This window comes from Dermacentor variabilis, chromosome 8 (assembly GCF_050947875.1).
Source record: "Dermacentor variabilis isolate Ectoservices chromosome 8, ASM5094787v1, whole genome shotgun sequence".
Classification (NCBI taxonomy): Eukaryota; Metazoa; Arthropoda; class Arachnida; order Ixodida; family Ixodidae; genus Dermacentor; species Dermacentor variabilis.
In genome coordinates this window covers 91373867-91391323 of record NC_134575.1, presented here as the reverse complement: position 1 = coordinate 91391323, position 17457 = coordinate 91373867, and the positions used below count along the sequence as shown (strand labels likewise).

Below are 17457 nucleotides of genomic sequence, written 5' to 3'. Positions count from 1 at the left end.
CCGCCTGACAACAAAGCGTGCGCCCGATTCTCACCTGCACGCAGCAGCTAGCCGATGGTTGGTTTCCTCAGGAGAATGTCGTGACTTTTTTATCCGGCTGAGCCCTGTAACTTGCTTCCCTACACGTAACGCTGGAAGCTTGCTTGGCGCTGACCAGAGAGACACCAACGCTGCTGGAACTCCCGACTGTGGATCGGCCTAATGATATGTGTTGCCGTGTATGGGCGACCTCGCTTTCTACAAAGAAAGAAAAAGAAAAGCTTAAAGAGGCGGGCAGCTAGCACTTCTATCCAGATGATATGTATGCATACGGAAATCGCCTTGCGAGGAACCGAATCGGGAACGTTCGTGCGACAAATTACTCGATAATAACAACCGATTTCAAAAGCGATTATTTCCCTGAGCTGTCTTAGAATCTGTATAGGATATAGTGCCTTTCAAAACAAAACCTGCAGTCGGCACGCCGCATCGCAGTAGCTGCGAGCATAGATCGGGATCAATGCTCATCCCACGACGCTGTCAAAGGCTACTGAGAGACGTAACCGAGTTCGAAGTGACGTAGCACCGGAGAGTCGTCGATTCGTCTCGCCGTGTTGAAGGACGCGCTCTCGCGTCGAGGCGCAAAAGTAAAGATTGCATGAGCCGATAGAGAAGACAGGCCGATGGTGTCGAAAAAGAAAGGTCGGGAAAATAAATAGGTTAGGCCGGCCGCTGCCAAAAGAATATCGGCGCATCAAGTAATGACTCGAGGCGTATACGAGTGGATAGAAGGAAAGTCTCAGTTGCTTTTTTATTAAGTGGAACAGAAGAGAGAGAGATAAAAAAAGAGGAATGGAAAACAAGGACTTAAAGAAGACAAGATAGCACCGAAGTCGGCCGGGATGGCCGCTCAGGTCCGCCACGAAAGACAAGCCGACACGCGATGCTCTTTTCAGAGCTCGTCAGAGGGGTGGCGGCGGCGTTTGACACAAAGATGGCTGGCAGAGAGGAGGTAGGGTGACCACGGTGGCGGCCTCTCGCGGGCTTCTCCTGTCGAAAGAGTGACGAGCGCCTTGGCGGCAGCGGCAATTTCTGAAGATCGAGCCGGCGATTGGGGGTAGCAGGCGGCCTGACGAGCGACCCCCACCGACTGAGTCGTCTCCCCCTGTAACACGCACAACCCGCGCTGGAGTGCACACAACGAACCGAGAAACAAAATGGCCGATAGAAACCGCAGCTCGCTCGCGTCAGGTCGTCGTCTGCTCCGCGTGGCACTGAGCAGCGGGCGGCTCCTGGCGGGGGAGGGTGGCAGACGACGGTCGTGCCGTGGCGGCTGCGCGATCATTTGACTTTCATATTCGGCTGCCGCGCACCGCCGTCCCGCTCGGCTTCAGTTTCAAGGGCGCGCGAGATGGTCGGAGGAGGGGAGGTGACGTTCTCTGTGTTGCGGGCACGAGTTACGAGAACAGTAAAAGTGTTGCGCCGCTCCATGACGCCGTAAACTTCGTCTGTGCGTGCGCGTTGTGCCCAGCCTCCGCACGGCTGTAAACGGCATCAGTATGCACGCTGTGGATGCCTCGCGTGCCGACCAGGCAGGCGAGCTGGGTTCGCAGACGCAACACGACGTGCCTCCATCCACCGTCTGCCGCATCGCGGTCGTCGTGAAGATTCGTGATCGGAAACCGAGTGCACAAAAGGCATGCGACCGCTGCTGTGCGCGCTAAGCACGTTCCGTCATTCTCGTCGGCAGGGGCGTCACGACGTGGGAAAAAGTGGGCTCATTCCACGATGCGCACGGCGATATGTCGAACTCGTTCGTTGCACTTGTTGTGCTCAGAGTTATCCCTCCCCTCCATGTCCGGCTGGGTCCTCTGTCGGGAAGCGCTGTGCGTCAAAGCAGCCGCCGAGTCACTGACACCGGATAAGTGACGCAACAACTCACGCGGGATTGTAAGACAATGGCGCAGCTGTTGAACGTCGTGTCATTGCTCCTTTTTCGCTTTGAGCCATCTGCTACCCCTATTTTTCGGGGACACTTCCAGGGCCTCTTAAAAGCCTTTCTTAAGGGTTCTTTAGTTAGCAACCGTGACTTTCTCTTTCGCGTCTTGGGCCGTTCAGTGTGTTCTTTGCTGAGAGCGATGAGCCGAACACGCGCCATGGTGGCGTATATACCGGGTGTTCAAAGTTAGGCTTTTATGGTTTTCTTAAAGTTAGGCACGCGACTACCACCTACGCAAATTGGCGAGGGGAACACTAAGTGAGATGATAATTATCGCTTTCAGCAGCCCAATTAACTAAAATTGAATATTTAACCTTTTGCTCACTGCAGTTAGTGGATATATGCTTGTATTGAAAAGTTAGAGGCAGCCGTGTTTCTACACAGTATCATTTGGAAGAATTATTCTAGTGTGTCTGTGCTCCGAGATATCCGACTCCAAATTTCAGTTGTCGTTCGCATGATTACGGATGCAAGAGAGTGAGGATCGGCGCAAAGCTCCTCCCTGGTGTGACACGGTTGTTGCGCGTGGCGTTTAGTCTGACAACGGGGCGGAGGCATAGGCGAAGATGATAAGTGTTCCCCTGTACCGGCTTCTTCTTTGACAACTTGGCTTTGCAGTCTTCTTCCGTAGTTACTTGCCACCTCACATTAGGCTTGTTTTCGTTCTTGATTAGGAAATGCACTATCACTCGAATGGAATTAATCAATAATGCGCTATTTTCCTTGCTCCCCAGCGTTGTCGCACTGCGTTGCGTTTGTAATGCATTTTGTGTGCCAGATTATTACGCAGATTGCCGTACGGGCATTTTTATAACAAACGGAAAAGTGCGCCTCGTGGCTTCTTCTGTTAAATCGTGTCAGATGATTGAAGCTTTTGAGCGAATGTTGGACCCATATCATGCACAGCCAACGGCCTCGATGCTGCATCTTGCAAAGAACGCCCTTCGCCGTAACATTACGGAACAATTAAACAGAACGATGCCAGTCAGCATCTATCGACAGGGACCGGCAGCCGCGTTTCTGTCGAGAGCCCTTGCGAATTTGGCAGAAAACATCCTCTGCACCTATATCTGAAAATGGCATTGAAAATAACTTATTGATTACGGTCGCCGTTCTATCAGCTGTGTCAGATTTCTCCATCAGGCGGGCACTTTCGCTGAGCTTGTTCCTCGTTATCCTGTTAAATATGCACAGCCGGCCAAGCCTACTTGCATTCGACAACACTCTTCCAGAAGAGCGTCTTTCCATTTCACCTAAGTGTTCCAGTTCTGACCCATTGAGTCCCCTTTTCTCACGCGTATTGCATTGCTAATATTTGTCATTTGGGAGGCGCCACAATTACGTTATACGTCGTGACAGCGCATATTCTATTTGGATGTGTTCCTCTTCTTTTTGTTTCTTCAGCGCGGTGATGCGTTAAAATAAATAGCTGAAACATGAGGAATCTTGGACCACGTCCATCCTTCGTCGTATATTTTTTTTTACGATATGATAATAAAAATCGGGCCCCTCGGTCAACCCCCTTTCTTCTCGTTTATTTTTTTTTTGTCTCTTATAATTACTTCGCATAAAGATAATGAACGACACGTTGCAGACAGCCTCGCGAGCGTCTAATAAATTTCATTCCTTCGGCCCGCTCACTTCGCTCCACCTTTTTACGCGCACCGCCACCAGGACGAACGATTAAAACCGAACGGAAGCGGTGGCGAACGCGTAGAGACATGCAGTGCGGGGGGTGTGGTGGTGGCTCGAACGGTCCACCACCGTGGAGGAGGTGCATACGCTCTTCTTCTGGCTATGGCTAGGGCGTTGGCTATATACTATAGGCTTATCTCTCCTTTTGCCTAGCCTTAGTACCTCCTCTCTTCGTTTTCCTTTTTTTTTTTTCTCGACGAAGGCCACATCGCGCAAGCGCACGTTCAGTCTCGAAGATTCGATGGCTATAATGACCGGGCAGCTGGGGCGAAAACGAGAAACCAAGAATGAACTGCAGGGTGGGTGCACACCCTGGAATATGCGGTGCGTGTTTGCTTCGTTTAATTCTTTCTTTAGTTGTTTCGCGTCGCGCCCGCATCCTGCCTAATTGACCGCTTTCTCTCTCTCTCTGTCTGCTGTGTTTCTTTCGCATTAAACTTACGGATTGCTGCTACCTTTGATCCTCCTGCCGTATCTTTGTTTTTTTCTTGACCCGTCGATTGATTGCTCCAGTTCCTTCTGCTTCTCTCTTGCCCACTTCCACCGCTCCCTTCGTTATCAGCGCGGCTTATCGGCGGACCGCTGGACACTGCGTCCCCGAGGGGCTTGGCCGACGCCGTTCGAGTTCCCGTATAGCGGGCACCAGTCTCCGTATCTCGATTCATTTTCGTGTTGTCTTTTCTGCCTCTCGAAGAAACAGTCTAACGGAGGCAGGGGAGGGTTCGGCCCGGAGATTTGTTCCGGTCTACCAGCTGCTTTTCGGGTGATTGTAAAACAAAAAAAATGGACCGAACACGCCGTGTACAAGGCAAATGCAGTCTCGTGCGTCCCTGCGTAACGCTTTGCGCGCTGCGTGCGTGTGTAACGGCGTGGACCCCGGTTAATACGCTGTATCGCTATATCCAAACCGCCGTGGCCGCGCAGCCCAATGGACCGGGACGCGGACAGTATCAGAAGGACGTCGATCCGTCTCGCTCTCCTATATAGACTTCGGACTTTGCAAATCGGCGGCAGCTGTCGGCAAGCAGGCGGTGATTATATATTTTGTTTTCGAGGCTGCGCGGAGAAGCAGTGATGCAGTGCGCGCCGTGGCACTGCTCCGAATAATTTGTGCCGTTTTTTTTCTTTCTTCCTGCGCGTTTTATCTTTTCAGTTCTGCTTTTTTTTTTCTTTTTTGAATTCGCTGGGAAGTTGCCAGGCGACGAGGTGCGCTGGCCTGCTTCTTGCGGCTAGACTGGCGTGCGGCTCGCGTCTGGACACGTTTGTCTCTCGCACGCACACCTGCCTGTGTGTGCGCGAGTTTGGGGGGGGGGGGGGTTGAAACAGCGACGAGAGATACGCAGAACGACAGAGTGCATAAACGCGTTTGCAGCGAAAGATCGCTACACGAATTTCGCGTTTTACACAAGGGCCGAACGCTGATTGTGAGTGCCGTTGTTGCGAAAGCAGGCGAAAAAAAAAAAAATGTGTAATCGCTCGCTCGCGCTCGCACGCACCGTCATCGCGGTGCGACCCACATTTGAGGCGATATCGCGTCTCGCCCACGTTTTTCTCCCTGCGATTAAAGCAAAAAAAAAAAAACGTTCGAAAGAAACGTTTGTGACTTTTTGTTTTCGGAATTAAAGTAGGTGAACGCACATTTTAAGCTGCCTTTCGCGACTGTGTACGGACGCGTTTACAAGAATGCGACATTAATACGCATAGCGCGATCTTTGCGGCGCACCTAGTTCGGATAAGCGTTCTTTTATGGAGATTAACGGCCCGAAGCGACGACGATCTATCAGCAACGCCGTATAGTTGAGGGCTGTTGCGAAATTGGAGGTCCGAGTGGCCACGAAGTTTCCATGGCTGATGCCGTGCCGGTTGCCGGGCGAAGCAGAGTTCCAGAGCGACGTCCGAGCGATTAGAAAAATCATGTCTTACGTACAAATTCAAATTTGATGTTCACAAAGAGGCTCCATGATTATGGATCGCATAACATCTCGGAGTCTCTACGTCTCTCTGCAAACCCCACACAGCATCCAAGGTCCGCTTTTTAAGCAGTTGATTTTCCCTATAGGTCTCTCTACGAGAGAATTCAATGTCTACATCTTCCTTCGTCTTCGTTTTCAGTGCGCTGTTGCTTATTTGCCACGAATCAATACGAACTCGTCCAGTTGGAACTGTGCGCACCATTCCACCCCTGGTGTCTCACTACCTCGCTGGAATTCGCCTCTGTTATGTCCAACCTTCGAGCCCGCCTATGATGCTCTGAAGATGCAAGTGCGTGTGAACTTCGACGCTGCTCCCACGGAAGTCGTCGACGACGTTGAGTCTCCGTAACGGCCAGCTTGTAGCGATTTCAGAAATATCGTCTTGACAGTCGCTACCGCTTTCAAAGAATGCGGCGTTTGCTTTCGACCTCGAATGGGACTCCTTTGTTTGCCCTCTTGAGAGAGGTAACAAGACCGATGACCACTGAGCTTTGGGGTCTCGGGATTCGTTTGTCAGCTCTGTGTCGTCGAATGGACGAAGAGACTTATAGGCGCGGTCAGTTATCTTGAGCTGACGCTGGTTTCGTCGCTGCAGCTATTTGACGTCGAAGGGACAATAAAGCGAGGATGACTTTCCAAAGCTGCGCGCTCGCCAGTGAAGCTTTCCTTTCTTCAGAACAGAACAGGGAGGGGTGGGGGGTGGGGGGCTGTATTCTGCCAGTGTCCACATAGTGGACATGTCCGTTTCGTCTGCTGCTCGAGCTCTGATTGGCTGCGCTGGGGTACGCGTCAGAGGGAGGCAGGCGCCCCCAGTCAATCAGCACTTCAGCAGCAGACGAAATGGACATGTCCACTTGATGGACACTGGCAGAATACTCCCCCTGGAGCTCCGGTTTGATTTGGACCACTATGATCATGATTGATGTTTACCACCATTTTTAAACGTTCTCCTAAAGAAGCTCTGTGCGCAGGAACGTTTTTGCATTTCTCCCCCGTCTAAATGTGACTTCATGTAAACTTTGAAATGTGTGCAGTATGCCCTGAGGACTGACGGCATTCATTATGCGACGGTCACAGGCAATCTCTGAAGGTTGTGCTGCATTTGTACCGCGAGTCATTCTGGATACGTACAAGAAAATAAAGCTTCACCTGCTCGTATATATATATATATATATATATATATATATATATATATATATAACATGAGATCTCTCGGCTTTCCAAATGAGGGATTCCTTTCGTCCACACCATGGTATACCGTTACATTGCATGCTGTGAGAACGGCCGCTACGGGACTACTATAGTACACTGTAACGTGGCTACCGCACTCACCGCGATCCTCCGGATGGAACGTGTGGTCATCGCTCGAATTCCATTGAGAAGAAGCGGAAGTGACGGTTCGTTTATGTGTATATACGCGCAGACAGGATGCGACATAAGCGTCTGGCAGCCAAATAAACTCCCCGAAATGAACGACCGCAACAAGCTTCCCCTACATGGAGCGTAACTGGATAGATGATTGAGAAAGGAAAACACGCATTGCGAGCGATTTGTTTTCGCTCACGAGGCAGTATATAAATTGCCGGGGACGAACTTCCGCGTTGACTCGTGTGTAACCTACCGCTTTTCCCTCTCATGCCTGCAAGCACTCGGACACGCAGTATTCTAAGGGCGTTGAAACCCCAAGAAGTATTGAGTGTACGAGCACGTCATGGCCCTATTTTTCATTAACGTGGGCTGTAGATGTTCCAGCCGATAGTTGTAAAACAAGAAGTTGGGGAGAAACCATGTATAAGTGCGGCATCGCAGGCTGGCTCGATGGATTAGTGACAATTGTCTGTGTAATATATGCCGAGTCTGTTGTTGAACACAGGTCGAACGAGTGATGCCTCAAGCTGAAGCCAACGTTTCGTGTCAGAATTTCACAGAAAGGTAGACAGTGTTCGAGTAATAAACGTCTGTGGAGCCAACGTTTCGACAAGTGGACTAGAATTTATTACTCTAACACTGGTCCACCGTTCTGTGAAGCTCTGTCTTGTTGAAGTTTTGTGTTCTGTACGTGTCACGTTGCAGGCGCGAGTGACCTAACATTGGTGGTTATCAATACCGAGAATTCATTTACGTGGCATATTTTTTTTTCTTAAGTTTCCTCTGATCAAATCAGCTGGGCATCGCACCGGCTAATCGTGCCTCCATTTACCTTTGTTTGATCATTTTATAATAACATGACGTTTCTTGGCCACTCCTCGTTATATATATATATATATTAAGAACCCGAAATTCTACGCCAGGCTGGCTATCGTGCCTGAAGCGCAGGTGCTTAGAGTTGAGTAAACGCGGTATAGTCCTCGGGGCCCCGGTGCGCGCGCATCCGGGTGGCTCGACCGCGGCACCAACCCAGGCGCGGACCTCGAGCGTCTGAATCACGTGTCGGAGGTCAATTTGATTTCCTCCTCTGTCGGTGGGCGGGGAGGATCAGCTCGGCTGGGAAAGCGAGCGCGACGCGCTGTCCCTGACGCGCGCTTGATTGGATCCGTCGTTGACGCCTGAACCGACGCCTTGTTAAGCTGGCGGATGGCCACGCCCTCAGGATGGAAATAGAAATTGATCGTCGCGTTTGTTGTTATGTCCTTTTTCTCTAAGCGTGTTAGGAAACGGCAGTGCTTTGTTGAGTAGATGGTGGGCGACCGACGTAGTTGCGCGTGTACACAGAAAGCGCAGACATCAGAGCGGTGCGATATTTATTGCACCTCGGCATGTCGCTAGGTGGGATAATCGTTCGTGTTTCAGCGCTCGTATCCTGCTCTGGTTGTGAAGTTTAGGTTAAGCTCTTGTTTTCGTGTGATGAATGTGGGTACGTCAAGCCGTCTACTGCAAGTCATTGATGAATTGAATAGAAGCCAAAGGAAAGCGGCAGGCTAGTGAACATATTGAAGCAAGAAAGTCCATGTTAGCGTGTCATAATCGCCGTTTGACAGAATCGTGTTTTGTTGGCTTTTGCAGGCGCGGGAAGTTCATCAGCATCGGGGAGCACATCCGGTTGCCTGATGACGTCACCATGGGCTACATTGTAGGTGAGTCACAGAGATCTTTAGCTGAATTGTGTGCCTTCGCATACTGCGGCAGTTGTTTAGCATGCAACTGTCGTAACTGGAACATGCTGTGGACAAGGTATAGTAGCGCACAGTGTACAAGCCGGGTCCCTGTCATCGCGGCCAGAATTTTTTTGGCGCATTGAATTGTGGCGGAACAAAACCAAACGGCAGAGGCGGCTTCGTGTGCGGATGCTACTTATCTGTAGTCTGTTGATTGTACCGCTGTGTACCTGCGTCTGACGCCGGGGCCTCCTTGCGTTAAACTTCGTCGATATTCGCTACTGGTACAAATAATAATAACTTTTCGTCACTGTTACGCCCTTCAAGGAGTATACTGGCTCATGTTGTCGACGTTGTAGAAATTTTACACGATGCTTCTCGCGCGTGAAATGACTACACTTAGCAGGTATGAAGGTCGGGAAATTAACTTGAGCCAAACTTTAAACGTATGCAAGTGCCACGTAGCTGGACAGAACCAAGGTAATGTTGTTTGCCGTCGCTTGGAAATGCTCAGATTATATTTTGCATCCCGCCTGATTACATAGTTAGTCTTAATTATTTAATCAGATTCTCAAATATTACAGTTGAAATGCGTAAATGAGAAACTTGTAGAGCAACATGAAATACTCCCTATGCAGCTTTCTGTTGCTCAATGCGTGCTACACAAGAATGCTTTTCCAAGCATGAAAGTAGCCCGCTAATAGACGAAAAATTGCCGCGCGACTGGCCTCCCGAGGGTCGTAATTCGATACGGAAATCAGTATCCAAATGCAGACGTGGCGTCATCGGCATTATCGTGACGTCACGCCGCGCGATAATGACGCGCGACAAATTGGCCGACGATGCTGGGTACACCCGTGAGCAAAAGTATACGGACCAGGGATTGCGCGATAAAACTCTTTGTCTGCTCTAGTTAATGAAACTTGAAATCGAGAGACCGCATTCCAAACTTGTCATTCCGGATTTTGTAGTGCACTCATAAGTTTCCGTTTACGCACGTTAAATACGAAGAAATTAGGTTTTTTTTTTTTCATTTTTCGGCGACCCCGTGGTCCGTATAGTTTTCCTCACGGGTGTACGTATGTTGATGCTGCCCGCCGTAACTTAAGCGGAGCGAGCTAACGTACCCATCCAACGTACCCATCACGACGTGACGGGTCCACCTCCTTCATGGGTACCGAAAGCGAAATTTGATTCGTAGGTGTTTAGGGCGTCCTGGTGCTTGGCAGCATTTTTTTCTTTTTTCCGGATAGGTGGCGTCTAATTCCACCCCCACGCCCCATCGACGGCCTTCTCTGGGTAACAGAGGCCTAACACCTGTCGCGCTCCGTCGACGCGCCACAACGCGCAACAACGCGCGTTTTCTGAGCTTACTCGAGCGCGGCGAGAAGAAGCCAGCGTCTGGCCGTCGGCGCCCGGGCACGCGTTCGCCACAGTTTCGGCGTCTCACGGACGGTTGCATTCTGACTCAGTGGCTTTGGCCATCGGCTCCTTTGCCGCTCGGCTGAAAGTGCGCCGCGCCTGCTTGTATCGGGCGCAACCGCACTGAGCCGTGCTTTTCTTTTCTTTTCCTGCAGAGCACCTTCTGAAGAAGAATCTGACCGTGGTCGAGAACTTCCACTCGCACCTCGAACCCATGAAGTTCCTCAAGAAGGAGGCCCTCAGCGACCAGGTCAGTCAACGCTAATGTTTCTGTACTGCAGTCTCTCAGTAATCTCAAAGTGACGTGCATAGTGTGACACCGAGCCTGTTTATTCTGGTGACACATTCTTTCCGCACTTCCATTCAATTGGCGATTATACGAGTGAGCATGCCTTGTTATCCATACTATATGGAACAACGCAACAGGACGGCTCATCTGTTTGCGCTGTTCTATTCAATTTCCACAGAGAAAATTTGTCATACATTATTACTATTACTATTATTTCATTTCTCTCCAAAACATCGGAGCCGATGCGTCAGTCCCGTCGGCGTCTCGGCAATCCAAATCGTTTTTCTCCCATTATGGCCGTTTAGGTGCAGGAAAGGGTCACGAAATTTGCTCGGTTGGGTGTTTTGGTTCCTTTGTAATGCGGCGTTGTCCTAGATTTTTTTCTTCTTTACCGATAAGCAGTGGAACCACACTGCGGATACAGGATGTCAAAATCGCCTGCCGTCACGCGTAGCTGGTGCGGGAACTTTGGGGCCCCATCACCACTTGTGTGCCCGTCTTGCTACTTTCGTGCCTTACCACGCTTTATCCCACGAAATTGTGGTCGCTTAAGCCGAGATGCTGTAAAAAAGCAAAAAAAAAGAATAAATAAAAATAAAATAATAATAGAAGGCAATAACTGAATCGAAGCCATCTTGAGCAACCTCTTCCCCCTCCCCTTCTTTTTTTTTCGAATGGGCAGTTTGAAAGAAGCAGAAATGTAAGCTAAAGTTCTCGCTAAAGGGCTCGCAATCTTGGGACAGATTCCTTCGTCTAAGCACAGCATCCTCGGCAGATTCCTATCCGTGCCCTCCTTATTTACGCCTCCGCGTAAAAATAAGCTTCCTCGTCTCGCCGAGCAAGGAGACCGGCTCTGATTCGGCCGTGTGTATGCGTGCACTTCTCTGTCGTGAGGCCATCGGGTATTTATATAAGTGCGCTCGTCAAGCGATGGCGTGCCTTTCTTCGGCGCGGAACCGCAATTGGTGCGATTGGGATCTTAGAAATCTTGGTGTCATATATATATATATATATATATATATATATATATATATAGTGCGGGGAGGGGGGAGCTTTCTTGCGGGGAAGGGGGTGAGGAGGCCTTGTGGGCGCTCTTAGCTTTTCTCGCGTCGTGTACTAGAAGAGTGGGTAGGGGGCGTACAGCAATCTCAACTGTGTTCGCACGCAGTTGCACTACAGGTGCAGTTTCCAGGCAGCGTTGCAAGTGCTTCTACTTGTTGTACGCTGTACTTGCTGTAGACTGTGAAAGAATAGCTGCACGACTGCCGTTGTCATTGAGAGTGTTGTTTTTTTAAATATGGGGTTTTACGTGCCAAAACCACTTTCTAGTTATGAGGCACGCCGTAGTGGAGGACTCCGGAAATTTCGACCACCTGGGGTTCTTGAACGTGCACCTAAATCTAAGTAAACGGGTGTTTTCGCATTTCGCCCCCATCGAAATGCGGCCGCCGTGGCCGGGATTCGATCCCGCGACCTCCGTGCTCAGCAGCGCAACACCATAGCCACTGAGCAACCACGGCGGGTTGTTCAGAAGGTGACCGATGGGGCCGCGTTTTGCCGGGGCCCGTGTGAGGTACGGTGGGAGGCAGCGCGACTCGGAGGTTCTTTCGTGCAGTAAGCCTTTGTAGGAGCGGTTCGAAAGAAGCCAGGGACGCAATCTGCGAAAATCGTTTAGGAGAAATGGCTACTCGTCCTTTTTGAAGCGGTATTACATTTGAATGCACGGTAATGCATTTGTGAGACGACACGTTTAGCGATGGTAGTACTTTTATTATTATTATTTTTATTATTGTTAGATAGTAATAGCCGGGTGGAGGGAGTGAAAAAGGCACACATGAACGAAACAACCTGCTGGACAGCTTTGGGGATGTATTTGTAATATTCAGATACGTGCAATGCTGAGTGGAACACGATGTAATTCCAAACCATATTGTCGCAACGGCGATCGCGAAACCAGGGGCCCTATAACGTAAAGCTATTCCGATATGTTTCTATTCCAATCTCCTGACGTCAAATTTGCGTAACCGCCGACGCAAGCGTCGGGCGGTCACCCGCAGGGTTGTCTAAACAAACCAATCAAATGCACCACTCGATCATAGGTGGTCACTTTTGTTTGCTTGAAAAACGAATAACATTGCCTGCACGGAGTGGCTTTTCTTATCTAATTGGCTCACGAGAGGCGAAGAGCATGCTCAAGTGGAGAGGGATTCAATGGGGTCGAGCCACTGCACTGAATATCGATAACCGGATGAAGAGGGTGGTACCGCCGTTTGCGATTGGTCCGCTTTCTCTTACTTAGCTTGCGGTGGCTCGTCGACAATCGCGGCGGCATGCAACGGAAGCTTAAGAACGACGCTAAAACGGATCCTCGACCACCTGGGGTTCTTTAACGTGCACCTAAATCTAAGTAAACGGGTTTTTCCGCATTTCGCCCCCATCGAAATGCGGCCGCCGTGAGTTGGCAGAACGAGGGCGTAAACGTGCCGAAAGTTCTCGAAAACGTTACACGGCCACGAAAAGAAGTTTTATTACACGCAAATAAACCCATGCTCTCCGGCAGGGGCGAGTAGCCAGTGCCGGAGCGACCGGCGGCAGCCATCTTTTATTCCTTTCGGAACGGGGCAGCCTGTGGCTATTCAGAAGAAAATTCAGTTTTGTTCGGCATATTAATGCATCTTTAACGCGTACACGTCACTCTGACGCGGTAAGTTTTTGAGGTTTTGTGACGTCGCGTGAGAGGCAGGTAAAGTGGGCGCAGCCCGAAAACTTTTTACTAATAGCCGTGGGCTAATGGCGGAAAGGCGTCGAATCAGAAATAACTATTTTTGTTTCGTTCTGTCAAATTATGCATAATCAGTGTGTACACGTCATATCAGATGGGGAGCTATTGCGGTTTTCGTGACGTCGCGTGACAGACAGGTGAAGGGGGGGTGGTCCAAAAAAGTTTTTGACCGATCGCGGTGGGCTGATTGCGGAATTGGAATAGAAAAGTTTGGAATAGTTTTACGTTATAGCGCCCCAGAAATGTTAGGACTGGCCAGATACCAGCGAGAGTGTGGTCATGGCTAAAGCTCGTAGTTCACACCATGAGTTACTGTTGCCAAGGCCCGAGAACGCCAATGCAATCGCACTACTATCAAGGTGCAAGCACCGAAGATATAACTGTACCGCATTGTGAGCACCATTCAATGACGAAGTGAAGACTGAAGCGGAAAAAACAAGAGAGATGTGTCGCTGCAAGCTTTTGGTCTTCTCCGAAGGATTCAATTTCATTGAAGAAGCATTGAATTGAGCAATTCAAGTCACTTATCCGCTAGTATGACGTCACCTTACGTGAGATGATTTTATTCTCGCAAGTACACGGCGTGGCGTTGGTTTAGTTTGTGATCTTCGTAACTGAACATATTGGACGCGAAGAGAGACGCCACAGAGAAGACGGATAATCGTCGTAATATAGTCGCCTTTCGCAGGGGCCCACGTGCTACGTTCTTTGATGGCACCTGAAAACAAACCCGCTTGCGATTCAGGCCGACGCCATACGTCGTCCCGCTCCCCCGACGTCCTAAAAGACGCCCACGAAAATGCGCTACTGCCGCTGTACGCAACACCAGGTGGCAGCACTTTGTCCCCGCGCGAAGTGTCTCTCTCTCTGTGGCACCCCATCCGCGCGACTCCCAAAGTGGCTGCAATTTATCCAGCGGTTTCTTTCCTTCCTCTATTTTCTTTTTGTTTTGTCCCAACACCTAATGCACGACGCTGTCCCCGGAACCGGTGTCAACGTCCTGCCTCTCCTATACTGCGTCGCACTGAGCGCGCTGTCCGTATCGCGGACCCGTTTATCTCTGCGTCTTCTTTCGACGCACGTCTTCTAGCTCCTCTTACGTGGGCCGCCTTTATAGTCCACACGTCTGCGAGTGCGTCTTCTCGACGGAAGGCATTCGTTAGGCGTCTCCGTGTGCTCTATACTTCTCTGCCCACCAACGATACGTGTGGCTGCCGCAACGCCACCTGGTGCGCGGCATCGCCCAAGTTTTTTGTTTGTTTACGCCTGGAATGCCGGGACGGAAACGCGGACAGCCGTGCTCGCTGTGGCAAGTATAGTGATGCGGCATAAAAAAAAAAAAGTTAAATTTTCTTATACATAGCGCGTGTTAGACTTCGCGGCTAGGCAAGATGCAGTGTTAACAACCTGGCTTCGCTGGGGAAATGTTTACGCCAGGAGGTGTAACGAGAGTATGCTTACTAAAGGCGAGACAACGCAGTAATTGGCCCGTGCCCATTTTGGACAACGTGAACACGTCGCGTGCTGCAGTCAGGCTGGCGCATGTGTCAATTACATTGTATGCATTGTGTGCACGTGTATCTTAAGTTTAATTTCCTCTTATCTTCAAATTTAATTCTCGTTTATTTTCCCCTTGATTGTATTGTTGAGCGAGAAAAGCAGTAGGCTAAGCTGTCACCGCACTGTCACGACTCCTCTCCTGTAATATGCTCAGTCCAATTATCAAAAACGAAAGAGGGCCCACGTTTTGCGCGGTTTAGCAGTGTCGCGAGATGTCGACGCCGACGCTGTTCCGCGGCGCCCCGTCCCCATGTTCCGCTCAAACGACCAGCCCATAACGCAAACGCATAGAAACCAAAACCGCCGTCACGTGCCGGGGCCTTTCTTGGTCACCCGCGTCCTCCGCAACGCTATCTACGCTTGAAACACACACACACACACACACACACACACACACACACACACACACACACACACACACACACACACACACACACACACACACACACACACACAAGCTCTACAACTAGAAGTGTTCACAGCGCGCGCGTCTCGAATTAAACCGATGAAGGCAGCGAAGCCCGTAGCTCGTCCGGACCGGGGCGGGAGCAGCTTTAACCTGCACGACGCGGGAGCAGCTTTAACCTGCACGACGCGGGAGACAAAATTACACCTTTCCAGAAGTGATGATAACAGCGGCGCGGGGCAGTCAGGCGCCGACGGAGCGCTGGCCCGGCGTGGGAAATTTTCGCTGCATGGGCTGCGTCCACGCCGCCGGCGACGGCGGCAGGCCTGTGCGGTGCGCGCGCGAGCTTCAGCTGCATCGCGGCCCCGTCTTCTTCCCGCTGCCCCGTTCGCTATCTTTCTTCTTCGTACCGCTGCCGAAGGCGGCGATGGCGGTCATTAGCGGCTACCGGCTTTGGCTCGGCATCGCCCGCAGGCTTCTGCTGCTCCTGCCGCCGACCGCGCGATGCTGAAGAGAAAGAACCGAGAGCAAGATAAGGCCGCTCGTTGATTTAGCGAAGCTGCTGATGAACGGCCGCCCTGGTGGGACGTCTCGTCTTCGGTCCTGCTTCCGCGTGCTACCGGTCGAGTTTTCCACGTGCGTTTAAGCGCCGCGTAGGGTGTGTGTGTGCAGTATCGTAAAGGCACTTCCGGGTGATCGCTTCGTTCTTATTTTGTCGCGAAGAGCGCCCCCCCCCCCCCCCGCCTCCTCCTTCGATCGAAACCCATTTAGCCGGTGTCTACTGCAAGCAGGTACGTTTCTCCTTTTAAGCAAGTCAGCTCCCCCTTCAAGAGTCCGTTTTGTAGGATCGCGTTTTGTGCGGACCTGCTTAGGGTCTAGCTTCGGCTACGTATTCTCTCTTCCAGCTAGCACCGGCGTCCGGCACCTCCTCCGCCACCAAGCCTTGACGTGGCTCCACAGCTGCACCTGTTTCGCCCCATTGCCGGTCCCTTGCTTGCCGTCCATCGCTCGCTGTCTTCGTCCTGTCGTTCTACACGGTCCCATCTTCCGCGCTCACGTGCCGCGGTCACGTGCACTATCCAGCCGAACCGCTTGCTTTGCTCGGGTGAGCCGCCACCGCTGTACTTTCGGAAGCTCCACTCCGCGACGTGCGCTTGCCTCGTTATTGGTTCCGTCGCTGTTAAGGTCAGCTCGCGTGTCCCGGTAGACGTGGTATCCCGAGCCATACCCTGTATACCCGAGCCGCCTCTCTCCTACGCCGAACCCCGCGGGCGAACCCTCGCTGGCAGTTAGAAGAAGGAGGGAAAGAAGGAAAGGAGACCCGTCCGACCGTCGCGAAGAAGGCGGCTCAGTGCGTGCTTGCCACGGGGGTCACGGCATGCATAAACACGTTTTTTTTTCTTCTATTTCTGGCCTCCGACAAACGTCTGAAAGCAAGCTGGACGCACTCGTTGGCGGCAGAAGCAGCAAGCTCGAAGCCTCCGCGTGTTCTTCTTTCATGTCCGGCTTGAACTTGTAGGCACGAGGAGAGAGGAGAGACTGTTTCTTCTTTTCTTGGGGCCGCACAAAAGCAGCGCAGAGACGCTGTGCTTGTGCTGCGCACTTCAGAAGAGGAAGGGGATCCGGCGGGATGATGCGATGCCGCAGGGCGCCGTTCGGGAAGGCCTACACGTAGCAGCAGGCGGCCGGTCGTCTTGACGCCGTGGCCACCACTTGACCTGTCTTGGCGCGGCTACCGTAGTGCCGCGACAAACAAGTTGCTGCTGCTGCTGCTGCCGCCGCTGTGTTCGGAGGTGCGGTGCCCCCTCCCTGTCCCTCGGGGCCTATGCACGTACCGCGTTTTCCGCTGTTCAGCCTCGGATGTCGCTGCGGGGCGTGTTTTTGTCACCTCGTGGACTTTCACCCACCGTTAAAAGGACGGCCACACACGCGCACGCATGTGCACGCGTGCGCGTGCGTACGTGGATGTGATCGAGCGGTATTTTGGTGCGCTGTGTGCAGCAACAGTGACGACTGCTCGCTGGAAGGTTCAAACGCCATATAGTAAGCGGGTAATCTCGCAGCAATCCCCAGATTAAAAATGTGGCCCCGTCTGTGAGGGCTCTCATAGCGACCTTATTAAAGCCCGTTTATGATCGCAGTATCGCTAGATGCCGGCTATTAGTTTGATTTTCGCCTCTGGTCAAGTGCGTCCTAGGTTTACGTACAGCTATAGGTGGAGTGAAATAGATAATTTTTTTATACATAAGGTATTTCA

General features: G+C 51.4%; 1 protein-coding gene across 1 annotated transcript in view; it reads left to right on the top strand.

Moving 5' to 3' along the window:
- Positions 1–17457, top strand: part of fng (Fringe glycosyltransferase) — a 116007-nt gene that overhangs the window by 81394 nt on the left and 17156 nt on the right. Inside the window, exons 7-8 of the mRNA XM_075702487.1 lie at positions 8650–8720; positions 10319–10413. Coding sequence (XP_075558602.1) covers positions 8650–8720; positions 10319–10413 — 166 coding nt within the window. The remainder of the gene's footprint in view (positions 1–8649; positions 8721–10318; positions 10414–17457) is intronic.